At 35.0% G+C, this 19,396-nt stretch overlaps 1 protein-coding gene across 3 annotated transcripts in view; it reads right to left on the reverse strand.

Moving 5' to 3' along the window:
• The window catches only part of LOC149550984 (uncharacterized), a 60,708-nt gene that overhangs the window by 16,884 nt on the left and 24,428 nt on the right, over positions 1 to 19,396 (reverse strand). The window contains exon 1 of one of the 3 annotated variants that reach the window (XM_089786531.1): positions 1,391 to 1,546. The exons of the other annotated variants lie outside the window; for them this stretch is intronic. Within the exon in view, the coding sequence (XP_089642657.1) occupies positions 1,391 to 1,429 (39 nt within the window). The 5' untranslated portion in view covers positions 1,430 to 1,546. Of the gene's footprint in view, positions 1 to 1,390; positions 1,547 to 19,396 lie in introns of those variants that run through there. 3 annotated transcript variants of the gene reach the window in all.

Here is a 19,396-nt window from a genome sequence, read left to right on the forward strand (position 1 = left end):
TATCTTGAGATTATATAATATTGCGATGATAGCATGTAATGCTGCAACTACATCAAAGGTGTTCATGGATACCGAGGAATATATTTCTTTTAAAATATTGAAGGGTTCTCTATAGTTCATCGTAGGCTACTTGAGTTGCACAAATAAGCCATCCATTAATTGAAGCTGAGTAAGCCAAGAGAATAATTGTGCGCAGTTATCATTTCTGGAAATACTACTTTTAGAGGTGAAAGGTTTGGAGAAGTTAAATCAAAATGAATAATATTCCCATTGATAGCCTTAACTGGGTGGTGGTTGATAATATTCTGGAGAATGCACCTTTGTCATGCCAGACATTTTCATAAATATGGTTTTTGGTTAATATTTTATCATAGACAATTGTCACATTACATTTTGTGGGTCCCAATTCTATTATTTGCCTTCTTCATCTACTATAATGTTAATTTCTGATGTTTACAAGTATTATTATCGCATATATTGACAATTAAGATTAAATCTTTACCATAATATTTTGTGTGGCAGTCGATACAATTAAAATGCCTATGAATATCACTACGAATGATTGTTGATTGAAGTTGTATGAGATTCATTGAAGGAGATTTTCTAGAATTTGCAAGTTTACACAGAACCAATTTATGCAAACATGTAATGTCCCCAATATAGCAGGCTCCTAGAGTCAGGGTTTGTCGATTCATCATTGCGACGCTCGTGAGTTGACGTTTAGTTTTGGGGGTCGTTGCTGCAGATTTGCTATTTTTGGGCTTACTATTTTTAGTAAGTCACTTTTGGCCAGTTTCTATTTTTGGCAAGGTAGTATTTGCAATGGTGGTTGCCTATCATTTCACTGTTGGGCTCCCGATGAGATATTTAAATATTTTTGTGAAGTCATATTTATTGCAATTATAATGAGACTTTATGAATATTAAATGCACTTATAATTATTATTGTGCTTAATATTATAAAGTAATTGGACTTATATTATAAAGCAATGTCTAAGTGAAAAGTGTCATGGAGAAGTTAGGTTGCACAAAGGCATTATAGATGACTTCATTTGGAGAGAATTGCATCTTGGAAATTATTATTTGCTTTTTGATATTTGGCTGGGGGTTTCTGAGAATTGTGAATTGATTTGAGATTGTCATTTCAAATTGTGCTGAAGTATACAATTTGCCCAAATTCCTCCTACTGTTTTACTGTGTCTGAGGAGAATTTATTACTGGAGTTGTTGACTGAGTGGGTGACGGGAAATTAATGCCAATTTTGAGATCTACAAGGATCAATCTGGGTTTGACAATGCAGGGAATCAATATCAGGCAGTGATTTATATCTATATTGTCTATGCTTCACAAGTGTGCCTGCAAATTTCAGTTTGAGGGAGAATCTTACTCACTTCTTTGCCTGTAAATTCTATACAGGCCTGTCGTCTCATATTTTGGGGCCTGCGATTTAAAACAAGGGCACGTGGTTGAACTTATCGGCCACATTGCTGCATTGTGGGCTCACGCATCACTCCCAAGCATTGGCGATTGGTGATATAGGGTCTGCACTTTCCACAGCAGTGGCTAAGAAGAGAATCGAAGGCTGCGGATTCCTAAATTGGAGTGAAAGAAATTTTCCCAACATATGCGATCACATTCAGAGTTCTGGAGTCTATCCATTGCTGCCTGCGTTTGGGGAATTTGTTCTATTAATCGAATTGGAGTATTGCGCCCAACATTGGAAGGTGACCAAATTAGGTTGATGCCTATCATAGAGTGCAGAATTACATCAGATAAAATACCCAAGGAAGATTGTGCCAGGTTCTTACCATTATCTCTGTGTACAAACATATTCAGTGATCTGTTTGTTCTAGTGCTATTTCATTAATCTGAAAATCAGTAATTGAATGGTTATTGCTATTGTTTCATCCATTTGCTTTTCAATTCTTCATTTCTTATTATCCTGAGAAAATTTTTAAACAACATATATTCCTGAAAACACAAAAAAAATTGAAAAACAAATAAATACAAAAAGTAATCTGCATTTATCAGCATTTCAGTCAGAGGCTACATAGGGTCATTACAAAACATGAGCAGTTTGTAGCTGTTGTGCCTGAATCAAACAAAGACAGTTGACTGGATGCACAGTAATTTGGACCAACGTTTGGGTCGTTTCTGGAAAATTTCTTGTTGCAGGTTACACAGAGATTTGTCCATTGAAAGCAGGGGAATTATATGTTTCTGTATTTAGCGTTAATCAAGGGAGTTTTGGCTTGAAATAATAGAGCACATTGTTTTGGTGAAACTGTAGCTACATCTGAATGCATTGGAAGAGTCACGAGTCAAACTCATATGCAAAATCAATCAAGAAATCCTATGGTGTCTCATTTTGCAGAGCGGGTGTGAAAGAACTGGCTTTAACAGTGGTATTGATTCATATTTTGTTGAAAAGAAACAGTGACAAGATAACTCTAAGATGGATAATTTTTGGGTAGTGTTCTATGGCCAAAGAGAGTTCTACCGTGTGTAGAGGATACCAGGATGCATCTTGAAGACTTAGCTCTTGATGCTGTTGTAGAAGAACCAACTTGCTTGGAAATTGGGAATACATGGTACTGAGCTAAAATATAAGTACAGCATCATGAAGCAAAGCAAATGGATCTAGGAAGACTTTGTGCATATACCAGAAGCCCCAAAGTCAGGATATGGAGTTGGTCGATGCAATATTCTCAGGACTTAATTGTTGAAAGTATTTGAAATAGAAAAAGCCGATTAAATTCTAGAACGGCGCTATTAAGTAAATACATGTACAATATGCCGAGATAACAAGGAATGAGTAATGAAGCCGCTACTGTAGCTGGAAGGTGTGACTGTGAAGTATTGAAGCTGACTGTTGCACAACCTTGTTCAATGCAGAAAGAATAGTTCAACCATGCATGCACGACAATTCATAGACTCAGAATTGATGGAAGGGAAGCAGTGTCAAATCGATGCACCAGAAGGGGAAGATGTCAACTCAATCATTTGGTAAATGCAGTAGAAGTAGAACATCACTGAGTTCCAGAGGAAGAAGAGCAATTGAAAATCACTGGAGTGCACGCAGGAGGAATGACTCAAGAATTGTTGTGTTGAGCATAAGACAGGAAGAATGATAATAGTTCAACAAGACCGATGGAAGCTCACAGAGACAGGTACATTTTCCTTGTGTTAGAGTTGTCTGTGTATTAGGCATATCAAAATTGAAGTAACATGACTATATATCATTGGAAAATTGTTGGTTATTGTATCATAAAAGAAGAAAATTAAAATAACTATTCCCCACGGCATTCAGTTTTAATATGCGTTTGCTTGTGGTAATTAGTGAAGAGTATGTTCTGTAACCATTATCTTCCTAAGTTACAGCTGATAAAGGACAGAAATTCAAAGAATTAGTGTTGTCATTTTGTCCGGGTTACTGCCTTAGTGCAAGCAGATAATAAGATTGGGGTTGCTTATTGCAGTTGATAGAGTGTAAGTGAGTAGCATCTTATAGTTTGGGAAAGCAAAATAAAGACTATGGAAAATCTGAAAAGCAAGGTGTTCTCAAAAGAACTTAATGCCACCTTTAATGGTGAACCATTAAGAGACTTGCAAAAAAAAAAAGAAATATCAGTGTTACAAGTCTCGGACTCGGCTCGGACTTGGCAAGTCCAGGTTGGGCTCAAACTCAAATTCAGTGTCCAGACTCGACAAATTGAAAAACCCAAGAAATTCAAGATTTTTAAGGATTTAAAGTTTTTTTCATGCATCATTTAGTCAATTAACATCAAATATAGAAGCTACTTTGCACACACACACAAATTTGCATAGATCACATACGTATAAATGCAATTTTCTAAAGGAAATTAGTTAAAGTCAAACTAAATAACATACGAGTGTCACTATCAAATTTCTACAATATTCATGGAATATGAAATCCGTGGAATCAAAAGTTCAAAACATATATCAAAATAAAGGCTCATAGTAGCCTATGTCCTCCTACGAGTAGGCCTAAGTAGCTCATGGATGACCCGGGAATAATTTGGCCAAATTTTTTAAAAACATGGGAACCTAAAAAAAAGGCTAAATTTAACTAAAAATGTTATTTTTTTGCAAAATTCAATGAGAAGATGCATCTAATGAGCTAATTAATGAAAACACAATTGAAACAAGCAAAGTTTAGATACATGTAAATGCGAAGTCGCTATAAAATCGCATTCTCATGTGGAATGTTAATAGTGGGAAGCAAAATTGTAAATAGTTACTATAAAACTAAAAGTAAATACATTACTGCAGTTAGTTTCTATAAAACTAGAAGTAAATACATCATAGTAAATAGTTTCTATAAAACTAGAAGTAAATAAATCTTACCAAAATAGTCTGAGAGTGAGTTTGAGCAATTTTGGCCTACTGAAAAGTAATGCTTGTCTTGGACTTGAGCAAGTGGTTGAGCTAAGTTTATCAGGACTCAAGAATATAGAATTGTAACCAAGTGATTTGTGAGAAAATGATTTAGAATCAATAGAAAATCCTTGTTCCAGCTTCAATTTGACCTTAAATAGCTAGGATAGTGGTGCAAGAGCACCTACTCACCCTTCCAAAACATTGTAATAGGTTTACTCTAGGAGATAGGAACTATTAAAGTAATTTGAGATTAAAACTTGTGTGATGTTTGAATCTTTATATATATAGTTGAATTTAATATACTATACATATTTATCAATATATATAAAACCTTTAATAATAAAACCTCCAATTCTCTGACGTGTAGGCTGCACTTTACGCCCTTTGATATTTATTTTATAATAATAATATGTATTTGGACTTGAATGATATCAACCATAATCTGCAGATGTATTATTAATTTCACCGATGGAAGGGGTGCTTGGAAGACATATATAAATATATGTTTGTTAGTTTGATTTTGCCAAGACTGAATGTATATAGGAGGGGATAAGTTCGGAAGGCCCACCCATCAATGGGCGTGCCTCCCATGTGGACAACGAGTCCATTCACGGATGGGTCTTTCCATGTCCATCAAATGACTCTCGGTCACTGCCTTCAAAACAACGGATTTGAATATAGCCCAATACCATATGACTAATATAGCCTGATTTAATATTATAAAAGTGCTCAAGTTGAAAGTTAGTATTATTAAGAAATTAGTATGTGTGTGTGTGTGTGTATCTATTCAAGTATACATCTAATTTTGATAAAACTAATTATTAAAGAATCAACTCCTAGTATAGATGGATATGTAATAATGAATTATTCTTTATTATTATATCTTATTTACATTAACATTTTATGTTTAATCTGACTAAAGCTATAAATCATAACACTCCCTCTTAGTTAGGGAGGATAAACACAAGGATATATATTACCTCAACGTAATATTTCAAATGGCAATTTTATGGATGTCTTTGATCAAAAGATATGCACCATTAAGATATCATCTCATGGTATCAAGAACAGTGGCCTCCTGAATGTCAAGTCACATGACATTCACCAAGTACTCTTTGACTAATGGCATCATGAACATCAAGTTGCAAGATATTCACCAAGTACTACGAGTAATGACCACTTGAACATCAAGTTGATTTTCACCAAGTACTCTGAGTAATGGCCTCCTGAACATCAATTTGCATAACATTCACCAAGTACTCGAAATGTTCATAGGATATGTGCACATGCATTCCCAATAATGCTTCCCATATGAACATTCAAGGTCTGTTTAAGGAACTCAATCCACCATGTAAGAGATAATCTACCATGATCTACTTAGACATCATAAGATATCCATCATAATAGAAATTAAGTTATCGTAAGATCATCACCTTCAAGAACTTCTACAAATACAAGTGATAATCATTCGGAAGTCGTCACTTCCTCATGATGTACATAGGGCCCATATGAAATAACATTTATTAATAAGGAATTCATTAGTACAATAATCAAATATTCTGACTCTTCTTAGTAATTACAACATACCAAGTTTACATCAACAGTGTTCCACCTCCATTTTGCAAGAGGCTTGGTGTAGATGGTAAGGAATTGTGAACTCCCTCTTAATCCAAAATTTCACAAAATTTTGAAATGTGTTGAAGTTCTTTAGAATGCAAATTTCTTTGAATCCAAGTTTGAATTACAGACTTCAGCTAAGGAAGCTAGATATTTGAGTCTGTCAAGACATCTTGCTGCAGTGTGACTAGAGTTGTTGCATCTAAAACATTGCATTTTAGAATAAATTTTCTGTTTCTTGAACTCCCTCTTAATCCAAAATTTCACAAAATTGTGAAATGTGTTGAAGTTCTTTAGAATGCAAATTTCTTTGAATCCAAGTTTGAATTACAGACTTCAGCTAAGGAAGCTAGATATTTGAGTCTGTCAAGACATCTTGCTGCAGTGTGACTAGAGTTGTTGCATCTAAAACATTGCATTTTAGAATAAATTTTCTGTTTCTTGAACGGTTGTTTACCATTTTTGCCCAATTTTCCTTTTCAAATTGGTGGTGAGAATCTGAATGTCTTCATTTGTGGATTTCATATTGATTCCTCTAGATATCAGATTACACCCTTTTTGCATGCAGTCAGCTTTTAGTCAATCGAATTTGAGAAGTTTGGAGCAAGCACATATTCCTTGTCTAAAGTTTTTCCATGAAACAACGAGTTTGTTTAATGTTACCATAGTTAACTCTTTACTATCATAGATGTGACCAATTGTCAAGAGTTGGTTTCTTAATTCCGTTATCCTCATAAAGTATGAGGTGATGGTCTCTCCTTTATTCATCTTTATATTAGTGAGTTGATTCTTTAGAGTAAGAAGCCTACTAGTGTTGTTAATTTCAAACATGTCTTCTAGGACTTTTAACATATCATATGCAGAGTCTAACTTTGTGATAATAGGTAGTAAATGATTTTTCACTCCATCTACCAATAACTCTAATGCTCTGGTGTTGTCTTTTTCCCACTAACTCTTTTTGTTGTCTTCCTTAGATTTAGGGGAATTTGCCATAGTTATTAGGTCATGCTTTTTCAAAATTAACATCAATCATAATTTCCAAGCTCCAAAATCTGAAGTGCCTTCAAGTCTGTCTTCGAGTCTTATGTCATTTATTATTTTGATGATTATAATTTCTCACAACAATTCATATATATATATATATGAATCTCATTTGATCGTCTCTTAGACCTGCTTTGATACCATATTAAGTAATCAGATTTGAGATTAAAACTTGTGTGATGTTTGAATCTTTATATATATAGCTGAATTTCATTTAATATATATAGCCTTTAATGATAAAACCTCCAATTGTTTGGTGTAATACAGTGCACCTTACACCCTTTGATATTTATTTTATAATAACAATATGTATTTAGACTTGAATGATATCGACCATAATCTGCAAATGTATTATTAATTTCACCGATGGAAGGGGAGCTTGGAAGACTTGCATAAATTTGTGTTTGTTAGTTTGATTCTAACAAGACCAAATATATATAGGAGGGGATAAGGTGGGAAGGCTCTCTCATGAATGGACGTGCCTCCCACATGAAGGACACGTCCAGTCATGGACGGGTCCTTCCACGAGCATCAAATGACTTTCGGTCGCTACCTTCACAACAATCGATTTGAATATAGCCAATAACATATGATTAATATAGGACAGGATTCCCCTACTGCTATTGAGAACCAGGGACCTAGCAAACACGCTCGAGCCCATTCTAAGGAGAATAGGAGAAGAACAAGATGGAAGAGGTGAAGGCCACTGCGGAGCATATGCACATCTTGGCAGACCAAGTTGCTGACCTGCTGAAGACTGTAGCTGTTCGGGTGCTGGTTTTTAGTTGTTCCTTTGCTGTCTTTTCAGCTTTGTTTCTGGTTGGCCTCCTATTTTCCTATTTTTCTTTGCCCTTTCTAGAGGCCTATTATTTAGTGAACTATGCTTTTAGACTTAGATGTTAGATTTTATACTTTTCTCTCTAGACTTTTGGTTACTTTGTAAAAAGGTTCGGGTCCTTTAAAACCTGTTTTTACTTAATCAAAACATATGATTAATATAGCCCAATTTAATATTATAAAAGTACTCAAGTTGAAACTTATCATTATTATGAAATTAGTATGTGTGTGTGTGTGTGAATTAATATATCTATTCAAGTATACATCTAATTTCCATAACAATCATTATTAAGGAATCAACTCCTATTATAGATGGATATGTAATAATGAATTATTCTTTATTATTATATCTTATTTACATTAACACTTTATGTTTTATTCTACTGAAGCTATAAATCATTAATAGGAACAATGGAAATGTAACAAGCTTCACTTAATGAGGAAGGCCATTTGCTTGGCTAGCAAAGCTATAAGTCTCCAAGTCAAATTTGGTCAACGAGCTAAAAAATCTTGCATAATTTGTGGCTAGGGTCTAATTAGGATGATTTGCCCTGTTTTGGAACCAAGGACAACGGGCTTCCATCATAATTGTTCATAAAGTTGTCATTATGCAAAAATTGCACTTTTTGCATAATGTTACTTAACATTTCTTGTCAAGTAAGCAAAAGTTGACAAACAACTTTCCCCAACGGTCAGATCATTAAAATTTTGGTCGAGGAAGTTGTCTCTAGTCTATTTAAACTCATTCCAATCAAATAGAAGACAAATTGATTGGAGCATATATGTTTTTGGCATTCAAATTCAATAAAACAACTGCTTTTCTCTGCAACTTTCGTGGTTTTTGTGTTGCCATTTAAATTCAAAGAATGTTTTGATCTAATAGCCTATTGGAATGCATGGAGACATAATCTAGGAGTACTTTAGAATTGATTTGATCACATTTTATCTTGTCTTGGGCAAGTTATTGACAATTTGGTGCTGACAGGTCTGAAACCCTCACCTTGGCAAGGGATTGTACCAAAAAAAGTTCTAATTTGAATTCTAGCCATTGAATTCAACAACCATTTGAGGAATTCAAGTTAGGACCATGAGCAATAAGATCCCAAAGGATTGGAGTTGGAAAAGCAGTCCTATTGTTGATGCCAAGCCCTAGTCGGGCATCCCTATGTGACCAGCTTGCAACAGATAGTTAATTGCTTTGAAACTAGCAATAGGAGGTGGATCAAGCCTGGTAATTGAGGTTGTGGAGTATTTTGAATGTAAGGAAAATGTTCGAACTAGGAGAGAAGTTGTGTCAATCCATTCAAGGGTGGTTTTAGATCAAACCTTGATAATTAGGCCCGATAGCCCTATTTGGACTAGTTTGGGATTACCCTATCAAATCACCAAGTTGGGAGTTCAAACTCTAGAATCTCAAAGAACTCTGAAAAAGGGTATCTGAAATGATGATATGTCTGGTGGATTGTTTTTGAGTTTTGGGAGTTAAGCCCTGAAAACCCATTAGGTCTCCTAACTAGGCCAACTTGTGCAAATCTATCAATCGAGTTTGAGGAATTGGTTAGATAGTTGATCTTGAGCAAGTTAACCTTGTTAGTGACCATTTGGTCCACTTCCATCATTAGAAAGGTCATTTGAATCCATTATGTTGGTTTTAGAGAATAAGGGCATATGGGTATTGTCACACAAATGCCTAATGCATTTTGCGACTAAAAGGAGTGTTTGGGACATTGGTTAGAGGACTCTTGGGGATGGTTCATCCCATCCTTTGGTTACCTTTGTAGGATTGTGGAGAATAGGCCTAATTTTGCCTTTCATTGTTGTACTCTACATCAGACAGGTTTTGGGAGATAACATGCTAAAGCATATTGCATCTTGAAACTTGGCTAAGCCTTGAGTTTTTTGAAAACCCCACAAATCTAGAATCGTCATTTTAACTCCTATGAAGCTAAAACCTATCTCAAACATCTTGACAGAATTTATACAAATATAACTTAAAGTATAAGAAAGGAAATTATACTTATATTTGTGTAAATCCTCATACCCCGAAGCGGAAAAAGAAAATTTAGCTAGCTGATGGTAGAGTCAAACCAGCGAGACTTGTACAATCCTGTAAGCTGCTCTATGTAATCGGATTGCAATTGAAGTCCATGATCTCTGGATGGTCTTCTTTCTAAGTTGGAAGAATTGGATTCACATTTACCTAGCATAGACCAGACAGATTAGAGGCTTTTGAATTGGTTTTGCAGCCCTCAATGGTTTCTTTTGTCCAACACATATTAATGGAGCATCCATGTGAAGACGTGAGACTAACAGTTGCTTCCTGTCATAGTGAAATAATAACAACTAATGTAAGAAGGTTCTACAACTAATTATTGACAACCTATGTGGAATATAGGAGGTCATAGGGCCTACCTTTGGTAAGTGGGCAAGTCAATTTTTTTATCATGTTGGATCTCAAATGTGAAAGAATGATTCTCCAAAATGTTTTAATGTTTCCTAAGTGAATTCAAGAAGCATCAACTAGACAATGTGAGGGCTTGTATGCAAACTATCATGTCCTTAACCTTAGCTGAGGATGATGATATTTGTAAGCAGTTGCAATCAAATTTGTTGGCAATTTGGAGAGGGGAGTATAAATCTCACTTATGACTTATGAGTTCACAAAAGAATTGATTGAGCATAAGATTGAAATGTTCAAGGAGGACATGACTGAAAATGTGCTAATATCAGTGGCATATAGGTTGCAGGATCTCTGGAAAATGAGCAAGAACCAAATGAGAAGAGAGCAAACTTGTTTCGCATACCAACATACTTGGACACTGTATCAAAACTATGGGAACAACAAAGAAGAAGAGTCAGCTAAAGATACTTAGACCAGTGTTGAAGAAGATAAGAAACCAACAGTTTGGCTCCAACAAAATAACACCTAAGTTTGCAAGGAGATGGAATCAGTTGCAAATATTGGTAAGGGATAAACAAGCCTCTTATTTAGTGACTTGGAAACTGTTATTGATAAACATTTTAATGAGGATGTTTATTTTCAAGATGTTCCCAAGGAAGGAAATGAATCTTCCCATGATAATCATCATTTGAAAATGATGACATAATAACAGGTGATGTCGTGTAGTTTGAGATGAAGGAAAGTTCTTTTAATAAATCTGAAAATAGTGAAACAGATAAAGAAATTTCTTCCAATCAAAGGGCTGTCCAAAATTGTTTACATGAGCTAAACCAAGATGATGACACCAAAGGGGCTGATTTGAAGGAAAAATCATAAATTTTATTTCTAGATGAGAATTTTGGAGCATAAAATTTGAAAGATAAGCTAAAAGCACAAAGGATATGATTGTTGCAGCCTTAAATGCACTTCGATGATACCGATAAAAACATTGAAGAGACTATTTGGGAGTTCCAATTTAAGGAAAGGGAAGTAATAATGAGTGGAATTAATAGTACATACCTTCACACAATTAGGAAGGCATTGGGAAAGAGATAAAATCAGATTATTTAAAATTGCTCAATGATAGGGATATTGCAAACAGATTTGCAGATGATAAAGAGAAGAAGGTAGATGAGCTTTGCCTTCAACTTAGCACGACACATTAAGGCTGAAAATTATATTTCTATGGCAGCCACTCACAATCAAGATGGGCTTAATTCTAAAACCGAGATCATACAAATTGTTGAAGGAATTAAGACCCTTTGTGAAAATGAAGATAGGCATAGTACTCCCAGCAATCTTCATTCAAACAAGCAACGTAATGACAAGGAAGATCAAATGGATCAAGGAGTCAAACTCATAAATTTTGATGAGCAATGTATCTATTATGCTCCAAATTGCAGCAATGAAATAGTTCCGAGAATGGATTCCACGGGCAGATTTCAAAGTAGTTTCAGCCAATAGATAACAATGATCACGGGTTTTCCAAAGTTAGAAGTGCTTGTGAGTGATAAAGATATGACCCAAGGGTACCACAAGAATTCTGATTTTCACAAAAGAAATTATACGCATTCAAAATATCATGAGGTGACAAATTTCCCATCTGAGGATGAAGATGAACCAAGTGAAACTAGTTCTGAAATTTCACTTGATGGCAAACATTTTGTTGGTGGAGATGTTGGTCTGACTGATGACACTTGCAGTGAATCAGAGAGTCTAGAGTTGTCTTTGATGAATTATGAAGGCAACTACAACCCAACTTTAGGTTTGTCCCTGAATTCTTACCATATGGCAGCTGTTTATTTAGTGGGTGGTGATTTTAGTTTCATCCGTACTTCAGTTATTAGTGGTTGCCATGCTTGATCTTCCATTGCATTTTCAAATTTGACTTGGCCTACAAGTGCTATTGAGTTGCATGAGAACAATAATGTTGATACTATTGTAGCTATGGTCAGATTCCTCCATGCCAACATAGATAACATAAATTATATTATAATATAATTATGTTCGCTATGTCATAATATAATTATATTATTGAAATAATATAATTATATTGATAACATAATTATTATATATTAAGGGAAGAGTGGTGATCCTTCATAAAGGGTCACCAATGATAAGTATAAAAAAAGAAATAATTCTTCATCTTTGATAAGTTGAAAACAAATGGTATTCGATCAGATTACACTTGTAGAAAATAAATAGCATGGTATCAGAGCAGGCCTTCCTCCCAAGCATGTGAAACTTCATAAATAAACCTATTGAATATTGTAAAAGATCTCTCTAAAGTTCAGCAGATATATTTGATTGAATATTTTTGAATATTTTATAAGGTTGAGTGCGATGAGTTCAAACAAATAATTGGTTTAGAAGCAACATATATACCTATGAGCTATCAAAGGTACCTTGTCAGTGGATCATATGCAATAGAAAGGAGAGGCAATGTAAATAGAAGTCCAATGACATTGTGCATGCCACCTTCAAATAATTAACTGGTAGTAGTCATATCTATATGGTCTCCAGATGACTCGTGGGCTGGGAAATGCTCTAACGTAGACAACCATGGCAGAGTTAGACCTATGTATCCATATCATACTTATTGTCTATTATTTAGAAGTCGACCATATACCATAATGGGTCTTAATAAACTACACGAGACTAAGGACCAAGTAAATTATTGTGCCATAAGGAATAGTCACTCCATGCAGAGAAGTAGTCAACAATACTATAATTGGCACAAAAAAATTACACCTAAGAGATTTTGATATCGTTCAGTGGTACATACACTTGCCCAGTACAATGAAGACATTAGAATTGTATCTGACGTGGAGCAAAATTGTCTTATATTTTGGCTCTAGCCTAAACATGGAGATTAAACAACACAAAAAATTCATAGGCCTGTCTCAACTATGCACAGTTCAGATTGATTATGGATGGTGAATGCAAGCAAATTGTCAAGGATAATGATGGACTCTAGGGCATATGATTAGTTTCTCAATTTCTTCTATACTACTCAAATAGCAATATATTGTTATTAACCAAAGGGAAGTCAATCATCTTAACATAACAAGACATTTAGTGGCTGCTTGAAAGAAGGAATCATACCTGATGATAGGTTTATGAGAAAGGTCCACCTTATCAATCTTGTGCAAGATGCATACTAAGTTATGTGAGGGACTGTATGAGATCAAGGATTGCAGAAAATTGATTTCAATTTCTATACGAGGGCAAAAGCTCTAATATGGATGTCAATCCCATCACTTTGTCAACACAAATCTTGGTATTCTAAACATCTATACTATTGTGCACATAATAATTGAAGTCATTAACATGTATCTAAAGTTGGTGATATTCTAAAAGGAATTGACGATTATCAACTCTATTTCAAAAAGTGGTGTCTATGTCATGAGTTTGCACAGGAACAAATGACAATTTTGTATCAGCAATTCATTACAATTACGTCCTAAATACATCACAGATTTTAAAAGAATATTGCAGATCAAATAAATACCTTTGCATAACAAAGCAAAATCAAGTTGTTGTTGTAACAGGTCGATAAAGCTTTTGGGAAGCCATTTGCACCATCCATGGGTCTCTCTTCGATGAACGGCGCTTGAACTAAGAGCTGCAAATTCTTTCTTGTGGCAACTACATCCACTGAGTTTTTGACGTGATAGTTTGAATAGCTTCACTCATTGGACATTTGGATATTCCCTCCTACGTCTAACTTGTCTATTGGCTTGCGTAATAAGTTTAAGAAAAGAGAATTTGGAAGTTCCTATTACTATGATTCAAATGAAAGATTTGCCATATATTATCTTATATTCTGAACAACACTATTGAGCAGTATAGATGAAGAGGAGAAGTTTTTGTGCCTTACATTCAAGAAGGATCAAATAAGCAGAGCTGGATTAAAATTGATAAGCTTATTATTTGAATATATAACTTAGGAAGAGCTTCATGCCAAAATGCAATCAAAAGGGCACCTTGGCACATGGTGCTAGCTATCGAAAGGCCAAAGGGTATCTTGGCATAAGTGAACGTCCTCCACTTTTTTGTGAAAGTGGTTCTGTATTATCCTCTTGCTTTAGCCACACCTGGTTATATCTAGAGAAACCTCAAGCAAAGAGAATCTATTTGCCCAGCTACTATTTGTGAAATTTGTTCCATTGGAGGAGACACCAATCCGTCAACGATACTCAATTCAAATCTCTGAAGTCCACTTAGAATCTTATTTCTCTATTCTTCTTCCTGACCGAGACCAAGTTGGATAGCCATGTAGAATGCTTGGTTGGATAAATCACTTTCGAGTCAACAATTTTTTTTGATTCTTGGGCCATGAGACTCAAAATATTTGGCTTTGCCACTCTCTTCTTTTGCTAGACTGGTTTGGCCCTTTCAACTAAATCAATTGTGTGTTGCATAATGATTTGGCCATACTCCTTTGAGTCTTCACAGTTCTAGGCCATGACCTTGTCAAACTAAGTGCAAAAGGAGATAAATCAATCCTTATCCTTTTGTGAAACACCATTTCCCAGTTTATGTTTCTTTTCATTCCCAACCTCTAGCTCTGAATAATCACCCTTATCCACTACAAACTTTCTCTTGTACATATTTGCATTATCTGAAGCGAAAAGAATTTGTAGAGTTATCAGCCATTTTGGAAGCTTATTAGTTTCAAATGAATAGTTTGACCTCCATAGGCCTCCTCTATTTTGGGTAGCAATCGATCTATGAACTCTCTTGAATGTTGTAGCAATAAAGCAATATTAGAGTCACTCTAAAAGCTCATCATTTTTTACCATTATCCGAAATATTCATTCTAATGCTTACCAACTGGATTCTTATTAGACAATAGATCAGTCATCTGATCAAAACTAGAGTCGATCACCATCATCCTATCCACTTCAATATTCTATGACCTTGAGACTACTTGGATATTGAAAGCATAGTTGGAAAACTCTCACTCAGCAACAACTCGCCACAACCCTAACAATTTATTCGGGAAAAAATCGGCCAATTTTAAAAATAACTCGGGAACCTAAAAAACCGCTAAAGCTAAAATTTAATTAAAAATACATTGTTTAGCAAATCCACTCAAATCCGCCCTCAATAGCTTGCAATCACCTGAGAATGCCTTCGAACCCTTCTTCTATGAAATCCTCAAGCCTCTAAACGAACAAATGAAAAATGGCAAACTAAAAATCAATTTGTTTTGCCTATATCACTACCCTGCGTGCGTGAATGAGTTTTTAAACTCATGAGTTTTAATCGAAAACTCACCGAAAACCCTGCGAGTAATCGGCAAATTTTCCCTGGGAGTCAAGTTTTACAATCCGCAATTTGTTTCGCTCAAAAACTCGCCCAACTGGTTAACTCGGCAAGTAATGGAAAATCCCAGATTAATCTGCGAGTGTGCCAACTATGATTGAAAGCATCAAATGTTTTGATAAAGTCCTATACACAATGGCAATAAGATCTCATTTGAACACTCTTCGCCGCTACAATCCCTTTAATATGTTTGACCACTAATTCCAAGTCTCCAAAAACTCTTATCTGTTTCACATCAATTTTATTGGCCAAACTCAAACCATGATCTAAAGCTTCATATTCAATTTCATTATTAGTGCAACCAAATTGATATTGAAATGCTCTAAGAATCTTCTCCCCTTGGGAAATATCAAACAAATACTAGCTCTAGAGCCTGTCCTACAACTAGTGCCATCAAAACACATGATCAAAAAGAGTGGACTACTCCTAGAATCTCCCTCTTCTCTCATTAATTGCTTCATGATGTCAAAATATCACTAAAATTTTGTAATATATCATATAAGTCCCCAAGCCAGTTAAACCATAATTCCCATAAGGGTCATTCCTTTATGCTCATTAACAAGGACATGCTCCTTCGAGCTTCTATTTCCGCTTACCGCCTCTTCTTCCAACATGTCGTCTTTTTAAAAAAAGGTGTGGGTGGCTTCAAAATTCATCATTGTATCATAAGCCATATGCTCCTTGTTCAAGAACTCCAAAAGCATTTTCATCTTTAAGCCATACTTGGTCCTTAGGATCAAGTGAGACCAATCTAGAGACAAGTTTCAATTTTAGCCGTGAAATCTCAAGACATAGGCCAAAAATAGGCAATATATCAAAGACCACAATGTTATGGTAAATCGATGTTGTTGTAGTTGTATTAAACAAAGGAGATGAAAACTCCTTATATAGATTTACAAAGACCATTTTTGTAAAAGCAACAATCGTGAACTAAAGACGGAAATAGAAACTACTTAATAAACTAAAGAAAACTAAGCTAACCATTAAAGAAACATTAGAATATTCTAATACCCTCCCTTAATGGTAATTGTCTAACTATTGTCTTTTGGTCACAAATTCTTCAAAACATTTTGTTGCTGCTGAGACCCTCCTTGAATTTGCAAAATGTTAATGACCAAGAAGCCAAAATTTGCTCATAAAAAAACAGAGAAGGATGCCCCCTTCTTCAAAATGCTTTGCAACAAGAGACAAGAGCCTGCCACTAACCCTCCCAGAGTCAGCGAAACATCTAACTAAAAATCATCATAGAATATCCAACCTAATGTTGGATAACAGAGCTGCTCTTCCCTGGAGACAAAGACAAACAATAAAGAATAGCTAGTGTGATTTTGAGGAAAAATCGGCACACCCTCCAAACTTTGCAGATGAGCATGATGCCCTAAAACAAATTGCAAAAAACCACAATTTTTGAGGAGAAAATTTCACGAAGACCCAACATGATTTTTGAGGTGAAAAATCAGTCAAAACTAGACAATACAAAGCTTCGTTTTGTAGGAAAAATGGTAAAACCCAAAAGATAATTTTTGAGGAAAAAATTATAAACCCAGTCAAAACTAGACAATACAAAGCTTTGTTTTTTAGGAAAAATGGTAAAACCCAACAGATAATTTTTGAGGAAAAATTTATAAACCCACAAAGGAATCCCACACAACTTTGCAAAATTATGGAATCAGAAATTTTTAAAGGAAAAATTATAGAAACCCACCCATCAGGAATTTTTTAAGAGAAAAAAATGTGAAAACCCATAAGAAATTTTGGAAGGCAAAAATTTATGAAAACCCATGAGAAATTTTTTAAGGGTGGCAAAACACAAGACTTTACATAGTATCAAAGGAGGTCGATGGGATTTCATAATATTTTGGGATTTTTGAAGGAAAATTCGAGCCTCTTCCAATAAGTGTTATTAAACAAAGATCATAAATGATCTATATATACAAGTATACACAAGAATGTTTCTATAACGAACAAAGAGAGAAATAGAACATTCTAAAGAGAGAGAGAGAGAAAGTTTCCATATTGAACAAAGAGAGGATATGGAAACATAGAAGAAGAGTGACCATCAGAAATAGAAGTAAATCTATGGAAGAGAGAAACAAAATTAGAGAGATTTAACTCTAATACCCTCTCTTAACGGTCAATCTAACTTCAAAACAAAAATTTGCAGGGGAATCTGCTCTGTATGTTCTGCAATAATGGTCTGTGGTAGTATTGACTACGGTAGGATGAGTGTTAGTACCCAGAACAAGTGTCTCAAAGTGACAGTACTCGAAGATTATCATCATTCTCTAATTCTAGGTGTAGTAGTTATGTCCATTGAATCACTGATTACCTTCTAAGAGAAGATTGGTGAGAGATGCCATGACATGTTTTTAATGCAAAAAATTTTAAAAACATGAATATCTTTAAAAAAAAGCACTAGCTTCAAGGCAGATTGATGGAAGACCCAAAAAATGAAAGGACGCTCAGAAGAGAACTCAAAAAACCCAAAAAGAATCTAAAATTAGATTTTGAATTTGTTGGCTCGAAAATCGAGGCACAAAAAACAATGCAACTAGAAAAAACAAAGTCTGACCGAGTTGAGATCTACAAAAACCCACCAAGAATCTCCAAAAATAATTTCAAAACGACAAATAATCTGAGAGTTTCGTAGGAAACCCTAGCCATTTTTGAAAACCCCAAAAAATGGCAGATTTGATTGTAAAAAAGTGGTGGAAAATAACACTGTTGGACAAAAAATCAGACAAAGGGTTTAAAACACCCTAGACGCCACCCTTTGCAGAAGATGTGCATGAAAAAATAGGTTGAAATGCCCAAAAAGAAGACCACGAAATTGCAGAAAAACAAGCTCACACAAAAAAAAAAAGAATTCTTGCAAAAACAAAAAAAATGAACACACCTAGGCAAAGATTTCGAAAATCTCTTAAGTCCAAAGATTTCATGAAGAAATTATAGATATTCAAAACCTATTTCAAAAACTAAATTATAAATTTTCAATAATGAAATTATTTTTCAAAAACAAATAGCTCTGATTCCAATCAGTGTAACGTGACTCGCCGGGAGTCGGGTGAGTCTCCCAAGTCGACGAGTCACCAATGGCTTGTCGTGTCAAAATGACCCGTGACCCAAGCTCGGCGGGTCAAGTGACGTGACTCGCCTGACTCACCTGACTCGCGAATCACGTCACGACTCATGGCTCACGACCCACCCAGCCGCAGCAGCAAGCTTCCGGTTGAGTTAAAATAACTTAAAAGCAATATTTTTTTAATATTTTTTTTGGTTCTTTGTTATTCTTATAACCCTAAAAGGGCTTTCGTAACACTCTATTGTGAGAAGAAGAAAAAGAGAGAGAGAGAGGAAGAAGAGAAATAGAGTGTCATTGTTTTGCAACCAGCAGAAAGGAAGAAGAGAAAAGCTTGCATTTGTGACATTGAAGATTGCATTTAGATCATCAAGGAGTTTATAGGAGCTCTTCTCAACACTTCCCAAAGCATTTCAAAGAGATAAGAGTTGTTTTTTTTATTTTGATGATTTTTTTCTCTATGCTTATAGGTTTTTTGGATGAATTTTTTTGGTATGTTTATGGGTTTTTTTTACTTTAGATCTTCATAAAATACAATGCTTAAATGGTAATATTTGATCTAAAATGTCCTATTACAACAACCTTTACATTTTTCTTTACTCATAATGGTCCCTGGAGGTAATAAAACCCAAGCTCTCTAAAGGCAATAAA

Source organism: Cupressus sempervirens, chromosome 6 (assembly GCF_028749045.1).
Source record: "Cupressus sempervirens isolate cs-2001-9-10 chromosome 6, ASM2874904v1, whole genome shotgun sequence".
NCBI lineage: Eukaryota > Viridiplantae > Streptophyta > Pinopsida > Cupressales > Cupressaceae > Cupressus > Cupressus sempervirens.